Source organism: Xiphophorus couchianus, chromosome 6, assembly GCF_001444195.1.
Source record: "Xiphophorus couchianus chromosome 6, X_couchianus-1.0, whole genome shotgun sequence".
In the NCBI taxonomy this organism is placed as follows: Eukaryota; Metazoa; Chordata; class Actinopteri; order Cyprinodontiformes; family Poeciliidae; genus Xiphophorus; species Xiphophorus couchianus.
In genome coordinates this window covers 9,673,075-9,693,768 of record NC_040233.1, presented here as the reverse complement: position 1 = coordinate 9,693,768, position 20,694 = coordinate 9,673,075, and the positions used below count along the sequence as shown (strand labels likewise).

The 20,694-nt window shown below is 37.8% G+C and overlaps 1 protein-coding gene across 1 annotated transcript in view; it reads right to left on the bottom strand.

Moving 5' to 3' along the window:
- Nucleotides 1–593: 593 nt before the first annotated feature.
- The window catches only part of brinp2 (bone morphogenetic protein/retinoic acid inducible neural-specific 2), a 205,093-nt gene continuing 184,992 nt past the window's right edge, over nt 594–20,694 (bottom strand). The window contains exons 7-9 of the mRNA XM_028021397.1: nt 7,158–7,380; nt 4,606–4,912; nt 594–2,946 (exon numbers count right to left, since the gene is read on the bottom strand). Coding sequence (XP_027877198.1) covers nt 2,125–2,946; nt 4,606–4,912; nt 7,158–7,380 — 1,352 coding nt within the window. The 3' untranslated portion in view covers nt 594–2,124. The remainder of the gene's footprint in view (nt 2,947–4,605; nt 4,913–7,157; nt 7,381–20,694) is intronic.

Sequence of the window (20,694 nt, the reverse complement as noted above, 5' to 3'; positions counted from 1 at the left end):
AGACACCAAGTCTGCACTAACAAGGTTTCACTTACCTCGACATGCCGAATAGTTAATGTTGTTCCAACAGGGTGCGTTCTGACATATCCTCAGATTAACTGAAATATTCACTATTTGACCGCCTGGGCTGCAACAAAAGACCCATCACACCATATTCAGGTCAATATCCACCCGCTACACAAAATGGGGCACAGCGACAAAGAGTTATGCTGTCAGATATGACAGGATACAAGGTGAGAAACATGTTCACAAACAGAGGTTGTCCAGTGATGTGAGGTTTAATGAGATGCAGATGGATTTATTGTTTTGACTTTCATTCTCTATAATTTACATTGGGAGAAGGGAGTTGAATAATAACTGAAACGTTGGTTGAGATTTATATTCTGTTTCATTTTTATGACTGGGAATATATGAATTACAACTTTTAACCAAAAACTGAACTCGTTGTCTGCTTTCCTAGATTGTTGTAGAAATGTAACGTGTATTATCTTGAGCCAGAGGCCAATAAACAACATTTCTAATCCTGGCAGTTATAGAAAGTTTTGAAAGCAGTTTTTTTTTTTCTTTTTTGGAAATTAAGAACAAACTCCAAAGTAGATAAAACACTTTGCTTTTACTTTAGCAAGCTGAGCACAGAACAGCTGAAAATGACATACATGGTTTACTGTGAGAAATTGGCAAAGTAAATGTATTATCATATCAAGTGTCTTACTCGTAAGTCTGCGACTCTGGCGGGGACCCTCACTGACCGAGATAAACTTTCTCACCGTGCATTTGCTGTGATAACTGCTGCAGAATTGTGACCCACATAAAGAGAGAAGAAAAAGAAAGCTAGATTGACAAAAAGCAAATACCGACTTAAAAACATGAGACTAAACCAAACTGTTTAAAACTTTTAAAACCATATTCAAAGCAAAAAAAAAAAAAAAGGTCCATCAGTTACAGAGATTTTGTATAACTGGAGATTTTGCAGAACAGTTACATAGTGCAAGTACTGGTGGGCACTGTGAAAAGTGATTCAAAATCTTCTACAACACTGAATTGAAACAAGAGCAGAAAATGTGACTGGCATTTGCTGTACATAGAAAAGCTACATTATCACATACTCTGGAGATTCTGTCTGTTGTTCTGTCCTGGTAGAAATACAAAAAGCGAAACAACCTTTTGCTTCAAAACCAAACACAGAAATTAAATGTGCTTCTTGTTTTAACATTAACTTTCCATATAAGGCATGAGTCTGTTTTGTTATAAACATTTTTTTGGTCTTTTACTCGGTTATCTAGAAAGCAATGTGCACTTGTCCACAATCTTGAATTAAATGGAGCATTATTTACAGCACTACATCCACAGATCCCCTTGTTATCACGTCATGTGATTTCTTTCTGTCACTTTCGGGTTAAAAGAGTAAGAAAAGACAGCATATGCCAATGTTTTTTCCACTCAGATTGCCAATGTGTTTATCTGCTTTTGGCACAGACACACCACCATGAACAGAACATCACTAACAGGCTTCTCATTTGGATGATAATAGATATATGTTTTAAAATGCCAGGTAAAATGGAAGATGTGGATTAAAAAGAAATACTCAAAGACATTAGCAGGGGTCAGAATTATCAAATTTCAAACTGTTAAGCATAACATAACTTATTCACCACATGGATAATATAACCACCCTCCATCCCCAACCCGATTGTTCTTTTTCCAAAGAAAATAGAGTTATAAAAGGAAAATCCTCTTCTTCTGACACATTTTTCCAACTCCATTCTAAAGTTCTTCTTCCCAACATCAAATGGCAGAGATTACACTATCTCTGCAGTTCAAAACAACAAAAAACAGCAAAAAACAGACCTTTGAGAATAGATAAGATGCTTGACCTGGTCCAGTCAGAGAGTTCACCAAAAGCACGGCAGTAATAGCAAAAGTACTACATCCGGTTGGTAAAGCAGAGTCTACAGAAGAAACAAGTTGCACCAACCAACCAATGAAAAAAGTGAAAGAAAAGAAAGGCCCAGCATAAGACTTCAGAGTAGGTTAATCTTCTGTGTACCCGAAATAGGATTGTCCATGAAGCAGCAACTCCACTCTGGGTGCAGTAAAAGTCCTGAACCAAGAGTGCTAATCTAGCTAGCTGCAAAGCTGGGCCAGGTCAGGTTCCGGAAAAGCATTAGGGAGTTTGGAGTTGAAGATCTGCAGAGAATCCTTGATTCGTGCCGCCTCTCCTGCAGACAGCTTGAGGCGGTGGCGCAGCAGACAAGAAAACAGGTCAAGTGGCTGCGGAGCTGGTGGAGACAGACGGTTAATCCGATCTCTCATCTCCAGCAACATCAGAAAGGCAGCGTCCTGTGTGCCCTGCGTGTAGGGGTAGTCGAGTTGGAGAATCAGGTCCTTGATGCCTTCAGGATCAAAGTGCATGCTATATCCAAAGACTTTCAGAGTGTTGATCTTCATGTAGCCCAAGTTTGACGTCTGATCATCCAAATCCAAAGGTTCATAAAAGAGAGTTTCGTTCACCGTTGGATCGTCCGTGACAATGCGGCTCCGTAGGTAGATGTGGACTGTTTCAAAAAAGGACTTCCACTTGTTTCCCAGTGACAGTGTCCAGTTGTAACACTGTGCATTGGGAGTGCTGTCCAGTCTAGTTCTCTCCCAGTCAGGGAATTCGGGCTGATTCACGGGCATGAACCAGCTCTCCGAGTGGCTGCCCCCAAAAGGATTTACATAAATGACAGGCACAGGTTCCAGTGTCGAATTTTTAGTTGAGCATATTTGAAAAGAAATACCCATTAGCATGTGGATGAGGTTGGATTTGTTTTTGTTGCTCTTGAGTGTAAGTAACATCCTTTTTCTCCAGGCAGGATTGAACCAGCTTCCCAAGCGGACGTCATTGCTGATGTAGATGGCATGGACCTCAATTCTGCTGTCGAGTCGCTGAAGCAAGTACTTCACCTAGGACAGAACGAGAAGATAAGCAAGAGCGCACTTACACGAAAGGGTGCATTTTCTGATATGACTTTGAAGTTGTATTTCTCTAAGCTTAACTGAAAATAATCACAAATATGGAAAATGTAAAGAAACTAAAAGTCACCATGAACTTCCAAAAACCTTCCTTTAAACTGAATTTTTCTAATCTTAACAACAGTAAAAATGATTTTGGAGTAATTTTTGTAATCTAAGAAGGTTTTGAGTAAAAGCATTTGATTTACTTGTTGGTCGTGCTTTTTGATCCAGTGACCATTTCATAGCCTTAGTGACTCTGTCTTCATGGAAAAGGTCTCAGAAACATCATAGTATAAAATATACCTTTGGAAATCTTACATATTCAATGAAAGTCACAATTTCTAAAAAAATTGAACTTTTTTTCCAGAATGATAATGCAACTGACAACTTGAATAAAAAAAAAAAATGGTGACCCCCCCATTGATTTTCTGGCAGATTGTGTCTAATCCATACATGGTTACAGTTTGAACATAAACCCCTACTAATAGTTTGGTTAGATGTCCCTTTGGAAATTACACTGTCATTACACCTATTTTGTTACCAAGATTCTGGCATATCTATGCCTGAGTCTTGTATCTGCTCTGTTTGGTAAAGATTTTAGATTTAAGTTCCTGACAAGGACTGGCCTTTCAAACATGCCCCATACATTTTGAACACAGTTAAGATTGGAGTCAGTCCTGAAGCTTGATCTTAGGATGCCCCATCCATTCCAAAAGGTGTCTTTGTGATCTTTACCCTTTTGGAGTATCTAATATGTCTAGGTTTCAACCATATACATTGTGGCTTACGGGGAAGGTGAAAACACCATGGAGGTGTTCCTCCCTCTCTATAACTCCATCCATTTTCTGCACTGCAACAGTTTCCAAGCTTGTGAAACAGTACAACGTATATCACCAAGCTTGGCAGCTCGTACAGTGTATTTAGTTTGACAGCCTCACCAAGCCTCTTCCAACTGTTGCTTCATGTTGTGGTAAGCATCTCTTAGTCTTTGCCTTGTATGACAATATTTTCTCCAGACACCATTTGGGTTCACCATGTGGGCAGCAAAAAGTTTAAGGCTAGCTTAAAGGTGTCCATTTTGAAGCAAGTGCCTTTTTCCTAGGTGACTATTTGCTCAGTTCATGTCTGCCAGTAGTTTCAATATGAAGGCTCAAGCCTCTCCTCAAAGGTTCGAACCTTGGTGGTTCCTGTGTTGTTCCTGAACATCCAAACCACAGTCCTTTGTTTTAAGGGTTAAGGTTTAGGTCAGATGGTTGAAACCTGGATGCAACTGGACAATGACACTCAACACACATCCAAACTGGTTTCGGAATAAATAAAGCAGTCCCCTGGAACTGCATTACCAAAGCTCCACCCTGAACCATTTCAGAATTTGTGGATTATGCTTAAAACCATGTCAGTCCCAGGAAACCATGACAGGCTAGTATATCTAGTATATTCAATAATTATGCCAGGAACCTGTAGATGGCTACACAGCATGTAATCTTGGTGCAGTTTCCTAGGGACATCTCAAATGTTAGCAGATGATCTGTTTAGAATTCAATCTTTTGTCTAACATTGCCTTTTTAATGGATTTGCATAAATGTGGAAATTAAAAGCTCCGAGAACCTCAGCATCTGGCATGTCCAGGTCAAAATTCAGATAATGGTCTAGCGAGGCTCCAACGCTCGGACGGCAGGAACCGAGATGGAGGAAGTTGCCGTGGTGACAGGCTCCGCATCGGGTGGCATTGTCGGTGGCACACTGGGAGCAGGAATTGGGAGAGGTGCCCACAACACATGGGATTGCTCCTTGGCAGGTGGGCTGGTCCACCGGACATGTGCAGCTCTTAGCCGCCTCGGAAAACGTTCCCAGGACTCCGTGCTCATTGCAGTAGAGCAGAGACTGAACTGTACCCAGCCAAAAGCCAACAGGCCTGTTGGGAAGGAGAAGGAAGACACATCAGTAAAGGTTTGTGTGAAAAGTCTGGCAGTGCTGTCAGTAGTCAACTACCCTTTTAGTCACGTACCATTGTTCAGATCTACACCACCATATATATGCAAGTTAAATGTGCAAATTTAATAAAATGTTATCCTTCATCTCTATGATAAGATTTAAAATGCATCTCACGATAAAATTAACTTACCTCTGAAATTCTTGTTCAATTGTTCACACACAGAATGATATTCTCTGTAAATGATGCATTCTTGCACAAAGTAATTGCCTGCCAGACTAATTTAACCATCTAACCAACTTTCTGAATATTAGTAGATCCTTGTGTTTTGATGTTTGAGTCATTATTTAGTTCGGCTTTGTCCCTTGATCTTCTTGTTTCTTCTGTTTACTCCCAGTGATGTTGACTATCAATTGATCATTGTTTGGAAGAACTCTGTCCTTGTATATTTTGAACTTATTTTGTTAGTTACACATTGCATTAAATGTGCTAACATATTCTCTGTGTTCAGGTATTTAATTACTAACAACAAAATACAAGTGGGGAACTAAATTTGTCTAAAACAAACAGGGTTAGGCATAGAACTGGCATAGAATGACTAAGCCGATGTACCTCAGAGTAAAAAAGTTCAGATTGCAATATCTGTTGTCATAATGCTAATTTTGAAATAAAAGATATATTACTGGGCATATGGACGGGAAAAATGCATCTATACTCATATTGTTAAGTTGTAGACAAAAGCCAGAGAATTTGGAAACAAAACTTTTTTTTCTTATCATTCACAACTGTTATTTAAAATTCTGCTTGATTTTCTAGTTAACTTCTTTTTGTTTGATCTTAAATTTGGTTTTCCTGAACCCAGTCATATTTTGACTTGCTGTGCTTCCAGCTAGTTTTGCATCCTTTCTTTGCCTCACACCACTCTCTAATTGGCAATTACTGGTTTTGTGTCGGGCATTACCTTGCTCCCCATATTATCTGCTCAGTATGCTTGGTTCTTTGCCAGATCAGTGTGTTCCAGCCCGTTATGCTTCCCTACTGTTTCTGCTTCCTTCCAGCTCGATCATATCCAATTTCCTGTTTTGAGACCCTTGTTCTGTACTTTTTCTTTTCTTTTCACAGCCTTCCATATTCTGTCTTTATCCACAATGGAATTATTCCAAAATATAATTTGAAAAGGAAAACTTTAAGAAAACTTTATATCAGGATAACATATCTCTTTTCAAACCGAGTCGGTTTATGTTGCATTTAAAGTTAATTTAAAGTTAATTGAGTGTTGGGGGCATCAATTGTGGTACTTAATGTTTGTGAATTAATGTGCTCCACATAGAAATGGGCTGACATGGTGACAAGACAAATAACTAATGTGGCAATTTACTGCGTTCCCTGCAGCATGCCATGATGAAGTTAAATGGCAACATGTTCAATATCATCACTTTCTTAAAATAATGGCCTAAGTAATTTTTTTTGTGCCAAAAGTGATTTTGGCACAAAAAAAAATCCCACGTCTTTCATTCTAAAGAATGTTTTAGGCAAAAAAAAAAAAAGACTTAGGCCATTATTTGGCTAATTAATGGAAACATGTCAGTAGATGGCACAAGAAATTTAGTCTAGTAGGAAAAACCTATTTCTTCTTCCTACAGCTTTGGCACAGGGAGAAGAAGTCAAACAGGGCAGAAATCACAACTCAAACAAGTAGATGCTTTATAAAAAAAAAGGCTACCACTTAATGTTGGGTTGGATTTTAATTGATGACTCATGCAGCATTCTTTTTGCAGACTGTTCAGCATCATCATGAAGTGACAAGAAGGGGAATTATTAAAGCTTTGTCTGACACACCAAATGTCTGTCTGTTAATTATTCTTCTTTGCATCTTAAGCTTATACAAAGTCTCAAAGGTAGTGGAAAATCTTAAAAGTAACAATGAGAAAGCTTAATCTTTTAGTTTCGCTTGAGAAATTAAATGCCGCTGATATTAAATCTATTCATATATGTTTGTTTAACATGGGAAATATAGGCTTCAAACACCTATATGCTGATTTGTATTTGTTAGAAAAACATAATTTTCTTTCTTGTGTATCACCCGATACACATTTTCTTTGTGTAGAAAGAAAATGAAAGAGAGAAAAAGTTAAAGATGATTTAAAAGACGAACATTAGCTCTTAGTTGTAACAAATTACACTGTAATCTTTTAGTCTATTTGCTGACAGTGTCGTAGTTGCTTACCTTTCTCGAGGCAGACTTATGCGGGCTTGCTTGGGGCAGCGTTTGCTCAGGGTGAAGAGCTTCCTCACTATCTTTTGGGCTTTTCCCGAGGCCAGCACTGTGCTGGCCTCCAGCTGAGCATAACGCTTCTGGAGGGGCAGGTCACCTGACCAGAACTTGGCAACCGTGGACACATTTAAAAATTGGTCAGTGGGGAGCCGCTTCAGGAAGGCTTTGAATTCATCTGAAGGGAACACAAGAGAGACAGGAAGAGCGTAAAAAATAAATGAGACAACAGAAGGAAATTAGATGATCTCACACAGCCTGTTTGAGCCCGTCAAAACCCTCCAGCCTTCGATTCCTTCACTGGTGGAACGAGGAGCTGGAAGAGCTGAGTGTCTCATTAGAAAATACAAAAGCTGTTTTCGGCTAATAAATTGGATTTACAAGGTAAACACGAGCCCCTTAATGTGCGCGTGTTCTCGTTCAGCTAACTATTAGAGTTTCATCACGGTCACTGTGGTATCACTGCCAACACTGTCATTTAGAAAGCTTGATAAATGGCTGTCTGGTGTCACACGCAGATGGGCATTTCCATTTATGTTGTAAATCTTTCATTATGAGTCCAAACAATTTAGGAGTTCACCCATAATCACAAGCTGAATAGACCAATAAAGCTATATAGCAAAATAGCAAAAGGTCAGCCTCTAGCTTTGGGTGTCCCCTTCAAAATGGAAAACAGTCCTTTGATACAATTTACTGCACACTCTGCAGCTGTCACAGCAGGTGTTAATCAAAAGCAAAACAAAATAAAAAAGCAGAATGTAACGCAGATGCTCCTATAAATTTGGCTGTTCTAGGGCGACAGTAACGCTCATATTTTACTGCTTTAACAAAGACATCAATATTGTTCACAAATGAACTAGTTTTAAACAAAGTTAGCAGCAGCAGATTACAACTTTTTATTTCACAAAAATATAAAAATTCAAGATTTTTGACAGAGCCTAAAATTTGTCAAAATATGCCTTTTTCGTGAGTGAATTATACCTATGTAATTTAACTGAATTAAATACATTCATATTCAGGTACAGCTTACAAATAAACGCTTAAGAAGTATATATTATAAATAGAAATAGACAATTACATAATAAGTGGGCTATAATTTCCTTTTACATTTTAATATACCTGAATCTACCTACTGTGTGTTGTTTAGGTTGTATCTAAACAACCTTTAGATAAAAATAAATTATATTCTATTCCATTGCTTTTATAAGATTAGATTTTGACTGATTTCAGGTTATGCTTCCTGAACCAATTGTTTTTCTTGTTTAAACATTTACAAAATAACTATTGCTTGTGGTATGTAAAAGAATGGCATTAAAACTACATAGGTAACACAAATATCAAGACACAAATTTATCAACTTAAAAAGAGCTTTGTCTGCTTGGTTGATACAGCAGGTTTAAATGAATGATTGATATATTGCTGTGAAGTAAGGACTGTTATGCACTAAGGATGTTTTTGTCACCTAGCACTGATGTTCTTGCCTTTTGTTTAGAAAGGCGGTGGGTGATATTAAAGAGGATAGCTTTGATCCAGATAAGTGCGAGATAGAAACAGCAGGATTAGTCCCAGGGATCAAGGATTCATCCCCTGCCGTTTCATGATACTGTATGTTTAAATCTGTGTGAGACCAGCTGAGAGGCCTCAGAGCATAGATACATGCTGCCCTGTGTGTTTCCTGTATGCAGGGACGAACTCACACAAAGTCTTCTCAGTTGAGTCTGGTTGTTTAAAAGCCCGTTTGCTACCACAGTTTATGATATAGGTAGTGTGGCTCATTGCCCAGAGTGTCGTGATCTTGAAGACAAAAACATGTTAAATTGCACAAAGTTAGTATTTGATTCTCAGTCTTTGGTTTGAAGTGAAATTAAAAGGCTGTGTCAGTGTTTCTAAGAGTCCAGATTGCATTTGATCCTTTTTACTTCAACATTTGAAATAACTACAGTTGCCAAATTTGAATCAGATTATTTCACAAAGCTGTAAGATCTTTTATAAGATGGTCTGCTGTTTATGAAACCTCCAAAAACAAAAAAAAGAGCCTTCCAAAAACTTTGTTGGTTGTAAAAATCTCTTAAAATAAGTGCAATAAGAGCAAAACATACACTGGCCAAAACTGAACTGGACCCATCTTGATACATGAGAGAAAGATAATTTCAAACACAGATATGTTGTGGTTTAAAAACGCAGTAGTCGTGATAAGTTGTATAATAACAACTACATAAAAAGTTGCAGAATTGGCTTTGTCTTGAAAGTATGTGAGAGTATTTGGTTTTGTCAAGGGCAGTGAGAGAGTATTTTAAGGGTCAAATTTAATATTTATTTGCAATAAACAAAGATAGCTGCACTAAATTACACGGGAGCAATCAATGACATGAATTACACATCAGTTCAACACCAGGTGTTCTTACATTTCATTATGAGGCACCAGATGCATAGCATGCCAGTTATGAAGACTTCAAATGTTCTTTCTTCCAGAGCCAGCTATGAGAGACCTTCTCAGATTTCTTGGGTCTGCTGGGGAATCCTATTCCCATGCGCTGCTTTTGGCATGGAGGAATCCGTAGCCGAGCCGACCTGCGCTGAGCCCGACTGACAACACTCAAGCCTATTACAATGCTCAGTGATCCCAGATGACCAATGGTCAGGTTCTTTCCATCCCTCTCTTTGTGCTCGTCTGCCTCCTTCCCTCTCTGTGATTGTGCTCTACTTGACAAGATGAGGTTGTCTCTCTCCTGAGTTTCCTAGCTCAGCTTGCTCGAATTTGTTCACTTTTGCTTCCTGCCTTACTTCCCTGGCTTCCTGATATCTCTCTAGAACCATTTGTCAGCTCCTTGCTTAAGGTCAGAAGTGCAGTTTTGACTTTCTCATTGACTGAATAAATTAATGCTTTTGTTGCAGGCTACTTTTTGTAGCTTTTAGTTCTTCACTTTCACAGTTGTCACGAAACATTAAAAAACAATTACTTAAATATGCTGTAAAAACACCATGTACGTGACAAGACACAAATTGCAGACCATTTTTAAAATTCTGTGTCAAAGCAAACTGCTATTAAAATATTGTATAAGTTATGCTGCTCACCAATAGGCACAGTTTTTGACAAGGTTATAATGGATCTTAGAGTATACATAGCCATGGCTTAATTAAAGTTTTTGTGTCTTGAAAATATGTAATAATTCAAAACTTTGACTGTAACCTTGAATGAAACCTTGTATTCTGTTCAATTCTACTGAAAACAAGCATATGTGGTGGTGGAAGGATGTGAAAAAAAGAACATGCAATAAATAACTAGGATGTTTTATTTTTTTTCCACGGTGTGTTCACATTTGTTTCAGTTTTCAGGTTTTTTTTGGAAGGAGTCTATCAGCACGCCACATTTTGACTAGCTAATGTTGAATTGCTCTATCATAAGGTTGTCTAAATCTATCAGCTTGTAGGCACAAACATTATTCACAGTTTTCTTTAGGAAATTCCATTGATTTTTTCGCTAGGCCACTCCAAAACTTTACTTGTCTTTGCTGAAATCTACTTTTTGTTGATTTGAATGTACACCTGAACTCACTGTGATGCCAAATAAAAAACAACTAATTTCTGTTACACCATAACACATTTTCCCATTATTGTCTGTCATATAACCTTACTTCTTAGTTCCAGACATTTGAAGACTACAGAAGTGTCACTGCTAAGACACAACCATGAAAATTCCTGCAGCTTCTTCAGTGCTTTGTCTTGCTTTCTAAAAACATCTAGTTTTTGTCAGAGCTTCCCTAATCAATGTTGAAATCAGTGACGTGCGGCGAGGTGCAATGCTGGCGAGGCACTGACTTAATCATAATCAGATATACAAATGCAGACCACCTGCTTGTTATTGTTTACATAAGGGAATTTTGTGCATGCGGACAACACAGGAGGGCAAAAAGACAATTATTTTACATGCCGTCCATAGCCGCGCTGCCGCCGTAGAAAAATTCCGTTAACTCAATCAAACTTGGACATGTAGATATTATTAATTTTGTGCTGTGCTCCACAGCAAAGGGGAAAATCGTTAAAGTACAACTCAAAACCACTTCTTTCTCGCTCTCTGTATCAGTGGAGCTATGCGCAGACTCGTTGCCATAGCAACTGACAACGCCACAAAACCCCCCAACAAAAAACACTGAAATATTTCCCACACAAAGAGCAGGACATTCAGTCTGTTGCAGTGGTATGGTTTTAGGCTTAATGTTTATTTTTGCGATTATTAATAACTGACTGCTGTGGTAAGAGGAGAAAACTATAAATATATCGCTGAACTTTACTGTATGGCTAACTCCAGGGCTAGCTCGCTGTTACTGTCTCTTACTCTGCAGTTGTGGAGTCACAATGTCTGATAATGATTGATAATGTCTGGGATCATGAGCGCCCCCTGCCATGAGGCAAGAGAACTGCCTGCCTCCCCTCGAATCTGTTCTCTGCCGTTTCTAATCGCTCATCAGCACAGGAAACACGTTACACACACAGTTGGTGACAAAAAACACTGTACATTATATACATAAGCTAAATTATGGAAAATCAATTCATATATTAAATGTTTTTTAACCATTTTATTGGCGACGTACAGACAGGAGGAACATGCTCCCATACAATGGCAGCCAGTGCAGTTAGTGAGAGGTTGATCAATCCCAGGTGAGGCTCAGCTCACTGCTGCCTCACCGGCTTCATTGCCAAGCATTTGAAAGGGAAAATGCGAAAATTCAGCAATTTTGAAGAGAAAATTGGTTAAGCTAGATGAAAAATAGGTACTTTATAGTACAAACCACATCACACTGAAACATCTAAAATCCTTCCATTTTAATGAAGTGTACATCTTTGAGTGAAATTTAGTACTCTATGTGAATACAATTTATTTAGATTCCTAAAAACTTTAACTGTCGATGAAATAATGAATCTCAAGACATCTAAACAAAATTATGCAAAAAGCACATCTGCTTTTCCCAGGACGCACAGCAATTAGCCACTGCAGTGAAAACATCTGAAACGTAAAGTGGATTAATTTTCAGACATATTACAATAAACAGATTACACTAGTACATTCTGTTCTTAGAACAAAAGACAAAACTGTCCAACTACAAAATATTGTGTTGTATTTGACTCGTTTACCCAAAAATCTGATCAAAGTTTCTTCTAAAATTAAGTTTATCCCCAGTTCATGTCAATATAGGTAAGATTATCAAATTGCTTCTGAAGAAAAAACAGGGAGTCTAACCGTACTGCTAGCAAGGCTTATGTAATGTATTGGCCAGTGTTTTGGTGCCGTTTCATAAGGGTTAATCAGTTTTTTTTCTTCCCTCAGACACATATAGTGTGATCCATGTTGCATTTCCGCTATTCACTCATTTTAAATTCTTTCAATCACTCATGAACTCAGAGAATTTACCTTCATTCTTCAACCATCCAGCAACCCCCTCTCTATTTTATGTTTTAATTTACTTTTTTCCCCTCTTTTACATCCCGTAGTTCAACTCTCTCTTTCCATTTAACACATCTTTAGTAATCATTTCCAGTGTCATTAGGCAGGAGGAATTTGTCTGTCTATTTTCCACCCTTTCCTTGACGTTTATGACTATGTTCAAAATTTATGGTCAATTTTACCCACTCAAAATCTATCAGATAAAGAGCCAGGGGTGTTATTTTCCCTAATGGGCGACAACCCGGCCTTGAAATCTTAATATCGGTGCTGAGTAAATGATTCATGCCATTTTCAAGCGGAGATGGCAGCTAAGTGACTGGCTGGCAGAAGTCTGGTGGTTGCCTTGAAATTCTCTAAAAAAAATCAGTAGACTGAACAGATCGTAATGGGATTTTAGAATCCCCAAAAGCCAAATAAACAACTAAGTTTCCTACACGAAATTGAATATTTCCTTGTCATTTTGAAATATATAATTCAATGGCCAGAACCATACTTGTTTAGTGTAAATAAGGAGGCACCACCACAGGGTCCAAACTATTCATGACACTTTAGAATTGAAAACATTGGTTGGCAATATCTTACGTGGCTAGAACAGTTTTTTTTCTTCAACAGATGAAACTAGAATGGTGGATAAATATGAAAGCAAGACTTGCCACAACATGTCAAACAAAGTTCTGAGATAATCTTAAATTGCAAATACAAATTGATAATTCATCCTTTAAAAAGAAAAAAAACATAGTACAAATGCTACTGGAAAACCCATGACTTTGATTTTTTTCATGTTTTATTGTTGAATGTAGACTTGAAATAGATATTGAGCAAATATTTATGATGGATTATTGCACTGCTATTTTAATAATTTATTCAGTGTTTTTCATCTTACTTTTGTCAAATTCTTGTGTATTTCAAGGCCATTTGAAAATGGGCGGCTTTAAGCAAAACGTTTCATGCAACTAGAACTGAACTGTTCATAATTTGAGTTCAAATCAAGTCAGGGTGCCTCAGAGGTTTTTGGACATGTCATGGTATAAGAGAAAATGCTTGTAGATGACAAATACACTCCATATAATATGCTCTTCTACTAAAAAAAGTATTTAAATTCTACAAAGATACTGGATTGATAATGTTACTGAAACCCATGCTACACTCTTTCCAACAGTGATCAATCATCACTCACATCAGCAGGCATTTGCCAGTTACCATCTTGCAATGGACAATTGTATTCTAGATTGCACGTGTTGCATTTCAACACAAACTGGCTTTACCAGTTTAATCTTTAACACACTCAGCTCTCACCTGAATCAGATGTCCTGACTTTTTAAATACATTTTTTACCATAAATGTAAACAAGCTCTAACCATTGTCAAACCGTCTCTATGATAGCTGGAATCAGAAGTGATGGTTTGACAATTCTTTCCCAGCCAACACAATTGTGTCTCAGACATCTTGATTGCCATTGTCGTGGTGTATTCATCTGTCAGTCACATCTCACTGAAGAGTCTTTCATTAAGTCCCTGATGATTTCTTGCAACAGCAACTTCAATAATTATAATGCTTCCGATGTGCTTTTAATTCGATTGCACAGACAAAATGACGGTGGTGTTGGGATGTCTTCAGGCAAATGTGGCAAAAACTCTATCTCTCTCTATTTTATTCTGCTGAGCTGCCAGCTGGGGGACGCGAAGTGGAAAACAGAGGGTCCAGAGCTGTCGACAAAGCTGCAATCTCCATCACTTCAAGGTGTCTGTAACGCATTAAAAGCTCTACCCATCATACATGACTGACACTGCTGCTCACATAACAGTTAACAGTGAGATTTTTATGTTCCCCCCCCCCAAAAAAATTCGTTAGATCCTCTTTATTTGAAACGGAGCTTTAAGTAGTTTTTGAGGCATGTTTAATTACACGTGAGTGAATTGGTTTATCTCCTAGAACAGTGGCTCAGTATATTAACATAGACGGCAGTTATGAGGTATTTTGACTTTCATTTTTTGTGAATTAGTCAGACGGCAAAATAATCGCTTTCAATGGAAATTGAGGGAGGTGCATAGTGTGATTTCAAAAGAGCAGACTTTGCTACACAAAACAAAAGCTTTATGTAAGTGTTTCCCACCAAATTGCCTTTGTCATACACAAACAGCAACAAGAAAGTTGGCCTTTTTCTTGTTGCCCACATATCTAGGACTCTGTCAGAGATCGGATTGAAAGGAGTGGTAAAAGAAAAAAATCAGTTTCAGAGACTATTATGATATGCTCTAACTACATTTGCTTCTTAATCTAGTAAAGCATTTTGTTTTAAGATTAGAGAAAATTCATCTTATGTAAATAGTTGAAAATCCTTTAAAAGGACAAAAGGACTCGGTCATGTCCTTATACTAACATTTAGTAAATTTAGAAGTAACCAAATGCTGAACTACTGTATTCATCATCAGCAGATTAATTACAATTTGAACTGTTTTTAAAGATTTGCATGCAATCTTTCAGAGCTTTACAAATCCTATGTTATTGTTGCTGTTGTATGCCAGCTTTTAAAAGTCAAGATTTCTGACTCAGTAATTGCCAAATACTTCCTCCCACTCTGTGGGAGGTATTATAATAAGTGCAATATTGACATTTTTGAAACACCACAAGTTTAGCTACGTAATAATAAAATTTGACTTGTGAGAGAAGTTTGCAGCCTGTGCTGCCTTTTAAACTGACCTGATTTGCACTTCGCTCAGTCAGTAGATCAAAAGTTGATCTAAATTTCACATTTTTAGAACATAATACTCCAAATGGAAATTTGATGACTAAAATAACATACACATGGAGAGAGTGGTGGAAGGCAGTGGAAAGGAATTTTTATTTTATTTTATTTTTTTCAGCACAGCATGCAGTGCACACATCACACAACCTTGACTGTGCAGTATCATTTGAAATAGGTTAGTCTATTTTCACAGTTTACCTAAAACACATTTTTTTATGTTAGAAATTAAAGACAAAATGAAATGTTCATACATCTACCCTTGCATATTTAGAAACAGAACGCTGGTAATTCGACTACCAGAAAAGTGCTGGATTAAATGGTAATGGAGAGCACTCCACCGCCAGTTGCTGTGCACTGCTGGTAAACTGGGTGAAAAATAGATCCCACATTTGTCCAGTGATCACAGGAAAGATAGATTGGATGGAAACACTTTATTTGAAGGGGTGTGCATAAGACTGACATGACACCGCCATAAACATGACATAACAGCTGTCATTAACATGAAGGAATTTTCATGAATGTTCACAACGTCATGAAGTGTCATTCGGTAAATAAAGACACTTTTAATGCAACGTTGACCATTTTAATTGACTTTTAATGAAAGTATTAATGCAACTTTGCATTAAAAGTATCATTTACCCAATGAGGCAAAGTTGACACTTAATTCACTTTTCATGCAAAGTTGCATTAAAAGTGTCAGTATTTACACTTCATGAAAACTTCGTCTTCATAACAGGTGTTGCGTCACGTTTATGACGGTGTCATGTTAGTCTCATGCACACCCTGTCAAATCAAGAGGTATTTTAGAAAATCCAATCTACCCAGTCTGATTAGTGTTTTACTGGTTGCAAAAAACAAATGACTTTGAATGGGAAGCTGAAACATTGCCACTTATCCATAGTAAGAAAGTTTGTCCCAAAACCCCTTCAAAACGTATGCTAAATTTACCTGTGGTTATCTGTATGTATCAGAAAAAACATTAATTTAACTGTTATAATTGTAGTAATTGGCATATTATGTCATTTCAGCTGTAGCACAAACGACTGTTGGGTGTTAAGCTCTAGGATTAGGTTAAGGACTTGCTTTTTCTTGATACTGTGGTATTTTTAGAGAAGGAGAAGCATCTTGCACGGGTTCATGCCACCTCCTGACAGACAAAAGTGTGAATACATTTCAAAGCTCATACAAGACCTCTGGTTTAATATTAATTTCACAGAAAAACGTATTAACTACTGGAAACGTTATTTAATTTTTTTTTAAATGAAATTTTAATAAAGCATGAAATATTCAGATTAGCTTAACTGTTATATGTATATATTAATTATTAAACTTTTTTGATAACGATTACTTTTAACCAGAAATATATTGCTGTGTTAGACTTTCATCCCCTCTTTCTTAGGAAGCAGGAAAAAATATGACCTGTCCCTGCTGATGTTCTGCCATGTCAGTCCCATTCAAAAGCTCTCATTCAAAGACTTTACCTGAAGCACTAAGCTCCAACTTTCTGTGGAATACAAATGAAACAAATGACAGACCAATTCGCTCCCTGTCAGGCACTGCTGCAGGGGAAGTTTACCTTGCCCACTTGAAAAATAGTCACTCTGTGCCACAAAAAAAAGCGCCCCTAAATAGAACCACCCTTTGCACTAACACTGCATCAACTGAATGAAACTGAAGTGTGTTTGAGTAAAGCACACAAATCCTAAAATATGTGACAGATCCACTCTCAAGATCGCAAACCTATCGTCTAAGTGAGAAATGGGATTCATTTCAGTTTGTGAAACCAATATATGCGCAGGCACAAAACACGGGAAATAATGCCACCAGGGTGTTTGTTAGTGGACCCCTGTGGGTCATCCTAACTTGGAAAAAAAAGCTCTTTAGTGCTATACCTTCAGCCCTCGGTAAGTTGTAAAGAAGATCAATCTGAACTCGGAGCACAACTTTCCTTTTTGTTTAAAGCAGCAGCAAGGTATAAGACCAGAAAGATTTCTGAGTCGGAAGGACAGTAAAAACAGCTGCCATCGATCTGTAGCAACTTATCTTTACAGGAAAAAGAGATTCTTTATTTCATTTGTATTTAAAATGTTGCAACGCCCAGAATAAAAAGGCACTCCTGGCACTGCTTTATGTAAGCAGAAAGAATTTAAGAAAATAATCTTTCTGTAGCTTTATTTAAAAATCTTGCAGGTTATGAGGCTGACAATGAAGGTTAGCGAGAGTAGTGATGAGTGACTTGATCATTTACAAAATGTGGTAAATTTCTTTATGTCTAGAACCTTGTATAAATCTGCAAACAAGACAAAGTAGAAAAGAGCAGTTTATTTTAAGTGAGATATTTATCCGCTTTGCACAAATGGCTCCCTTTGGCACGAGAGACCACATAAAACAGAAGAGCTCATTTAAGCAGAAAATGTGTTCACTTGACATGATTTTGAAATTCTGGCCACCTTTGCCAACTAATGGAAGCGCAGTGACAAATGCCTGCTTAAAAGTTGGTAGATTTTCAAAGTGCTATGTGCCAGTCTGTGTGTAAGGCATAATTAAATGTGACTCACTAAATGTCAGCTGATGCTATGAGATGGCTGATTAGCCTGTCAGTTTGAGCAGCATTTTCTTTTTTCTGCTTGCTACTTGTCCTTGCTACAGGAAATAAAAGCCTCTAAAACAACGTAGACTCTAAAGATAAGACAATTTGGGATTGAGAGGATCTAAAATAGCATGGTAAAATTAACAAGTGACTTTAAGGACATTTAAAGGATATGTATAGGTAGGCCTGTCGCGATAAACAATAAATCAATTAATCGAACAATAAATTAAAACTATTGACCTCATTTTAATTATCAGCTTAATCGTTTCTCCCGGCCTTTTTCTTTTTCTTCTGATGATGATGGATGAAAAAAGGCTCAACTCCGGTGCTCTCCACTGACTCCTCCCTTCCTCATTTCCTTAGTGTAAAGCCCAGTGCACACTACACAATCTTAGAGCTGTCAGCCGATTGTCGGCTCATTTTTAAAACCTGAGAGACCACAAACTAGCCAACAGAAATTCTAAGTATAACGGTTCGTTCGGTTCGTTCCTGCCGTGTGGTGTCCAACAATGGGAACAAAATAATGGCTACAAGTTCAGTGAACTAATTTTAAAACCAGGCATTAATCAATGCTTTACTACAATCTACCTGCAATGCATGTGGCTAGTGTCAGTGTAAAGTCCTGACTGAATAAAAATCATTATAACCTATTTACGTCACGTTAACGAAGAACAGCTGAAAAGTTACCGGGTTTATCAACTGCGGTAGCAATTTTGCTCCAACTCCTCCCCTTGTCATTTCTGTACTCTTTGCACGAAATGTTGACTAAACATTAATGTTGTTTCCACATATCATCTCCAATGTCCGCTGGACTTTGCTATTTGGGATTCCCCTCTGTAATTTCACCTCTGAAAGCTCGGAGGGGAATCCGCACTTTCTGATTGGCTACCTGTCACATTCAACAGGCTGCGTTAAGCTCCCAGTCGGGGAAAACCCCTGATTTAGATCAGCGTGGCAACGATGATCTTCCGTAACACACCAAACACTACAGGATGATCGGTTACGAAATCGTAAGCGACAATCTTAGAACGACCAACGTTCTAAGATTGTTGTAAGCCCGATTGTTGTTGAAAATCGGGGCAAAAAATCGTGTAGTGTGAGCTAATACATCATGTAGTCGATGTGCCCATTTTATCTATTTGAATCTAATTATTGCTATATGGCAACATAGTATACAGACTTCATAATCTGCACTCTTTTGGTTGAATGCAGTATTTATTTCCACTTTGGCTTTATGTTGTTTAGTTTTTTTTCAAGAAAATTTTTTGTTAATGGAGACTGAGAATCCATTTTATTTTTGTTCTCGGTTGTTTTGTTTATTTTGTTTATCAGTTCCAGTGTTAAATGTTCTTTTGAAAATAAAGTGTATCTATCTTTGGCAGGAAGTCGCATGAAATTTTACGTAATTTCTATTAAATCAGTGTAAAAGGGTCTTCAAACAATATTATCGTTTATCGCAATAATTATTTAGACAATTAATCACTCAGCAAAATTTGTTATCGTGACAGGCCTATGTATAGTAGTATCTCTCAACAAAGAGCTTGTGTTAGCTGTTTCCTTTTTCATACACCGACATAGAAAACTGAATTTAATTCTTTCACAGATTTAACAAGCCTGAGTTTCCCATAATTTAGACATAGCACAGGGGAGTCTGCATTTGCATTAAATACAACTATAAATATCTAATGTTGAGATAATTAGAAAAAACAGCTACAAATTGTTTGAGTTTGGACCATAATGTGGAAAAACAGCAGTTTTCTGCATCTGAATAAACAACAAACCATGCTGTATAAATATTTTATGGGGCTTTCCCTGAAAAGAATCATCTGTATTTAGAAATACAAATTTGTACACACAGCATGTCTTGCAAACTAAAGTTTTCAATCCTATAACGTTAATAGGATTTTGAACTTTTCTTAGACTTTTATGATTTAAATGTAGTCCACATCTCAATTTGAACTCTATGATAAACACATGCAATATTTTTCTCCCAATTGTAATAACATTTGGCCCTTTTTCATACATAATTACCACAACAAGTCAATGTAAGCACATGATACCCTAAAGTCTTCGATATGTTGCATAATATATCAGTTGCAAGTGAGAAAAATCCCTTATCTTCCTCCTTGCTTTGGTGCCGTTTAATCCTCTAGGTCAGATTCTACTAGCCCTGGCAGAAACCAACGCAACAGGAGGCCACAGTGCCTTCAGCACTGCTGTTTGAAGATGAAGTACCTCCCTGAGTACTGCAGAGAGATCAGAAATGGAAAATGGATTTAGGCGAACATGGAGGGAGGGGGAGGTCAGTCGTTAATATCCAGCAAGCTACTTTCAAGCAGCGTCCACCTGAGGGGTAAGCCTCTCAATCATTTTTTCCCTCCTTTTCTCCCAATTTATGCATCAGGGGTTGACAGAAGGCATATGCACTTTTCCATCAGGTCTGTTTCGCACTTGCTAAGTTACACGCATCAGGGATCTGCACAGGGAAAATACAGCCCCACATGATTGGGCGCTGAGAGCGGCCAAGTAAAACCTCTGCTTTCTACTAGAGGCCACTGAAGTGCTCCGGTAGAGCAGCTGGAGGTTGCTCAAGGACATCTTAACAGCAGCTGCTCAGGAAAGACTGAACATCGCTGGCTCGCTTCACTCCATCATGCACAACGATTAAGATGTTGTCTGAAGATGTGACATGTCAGGGTATTATTCCCTGCAA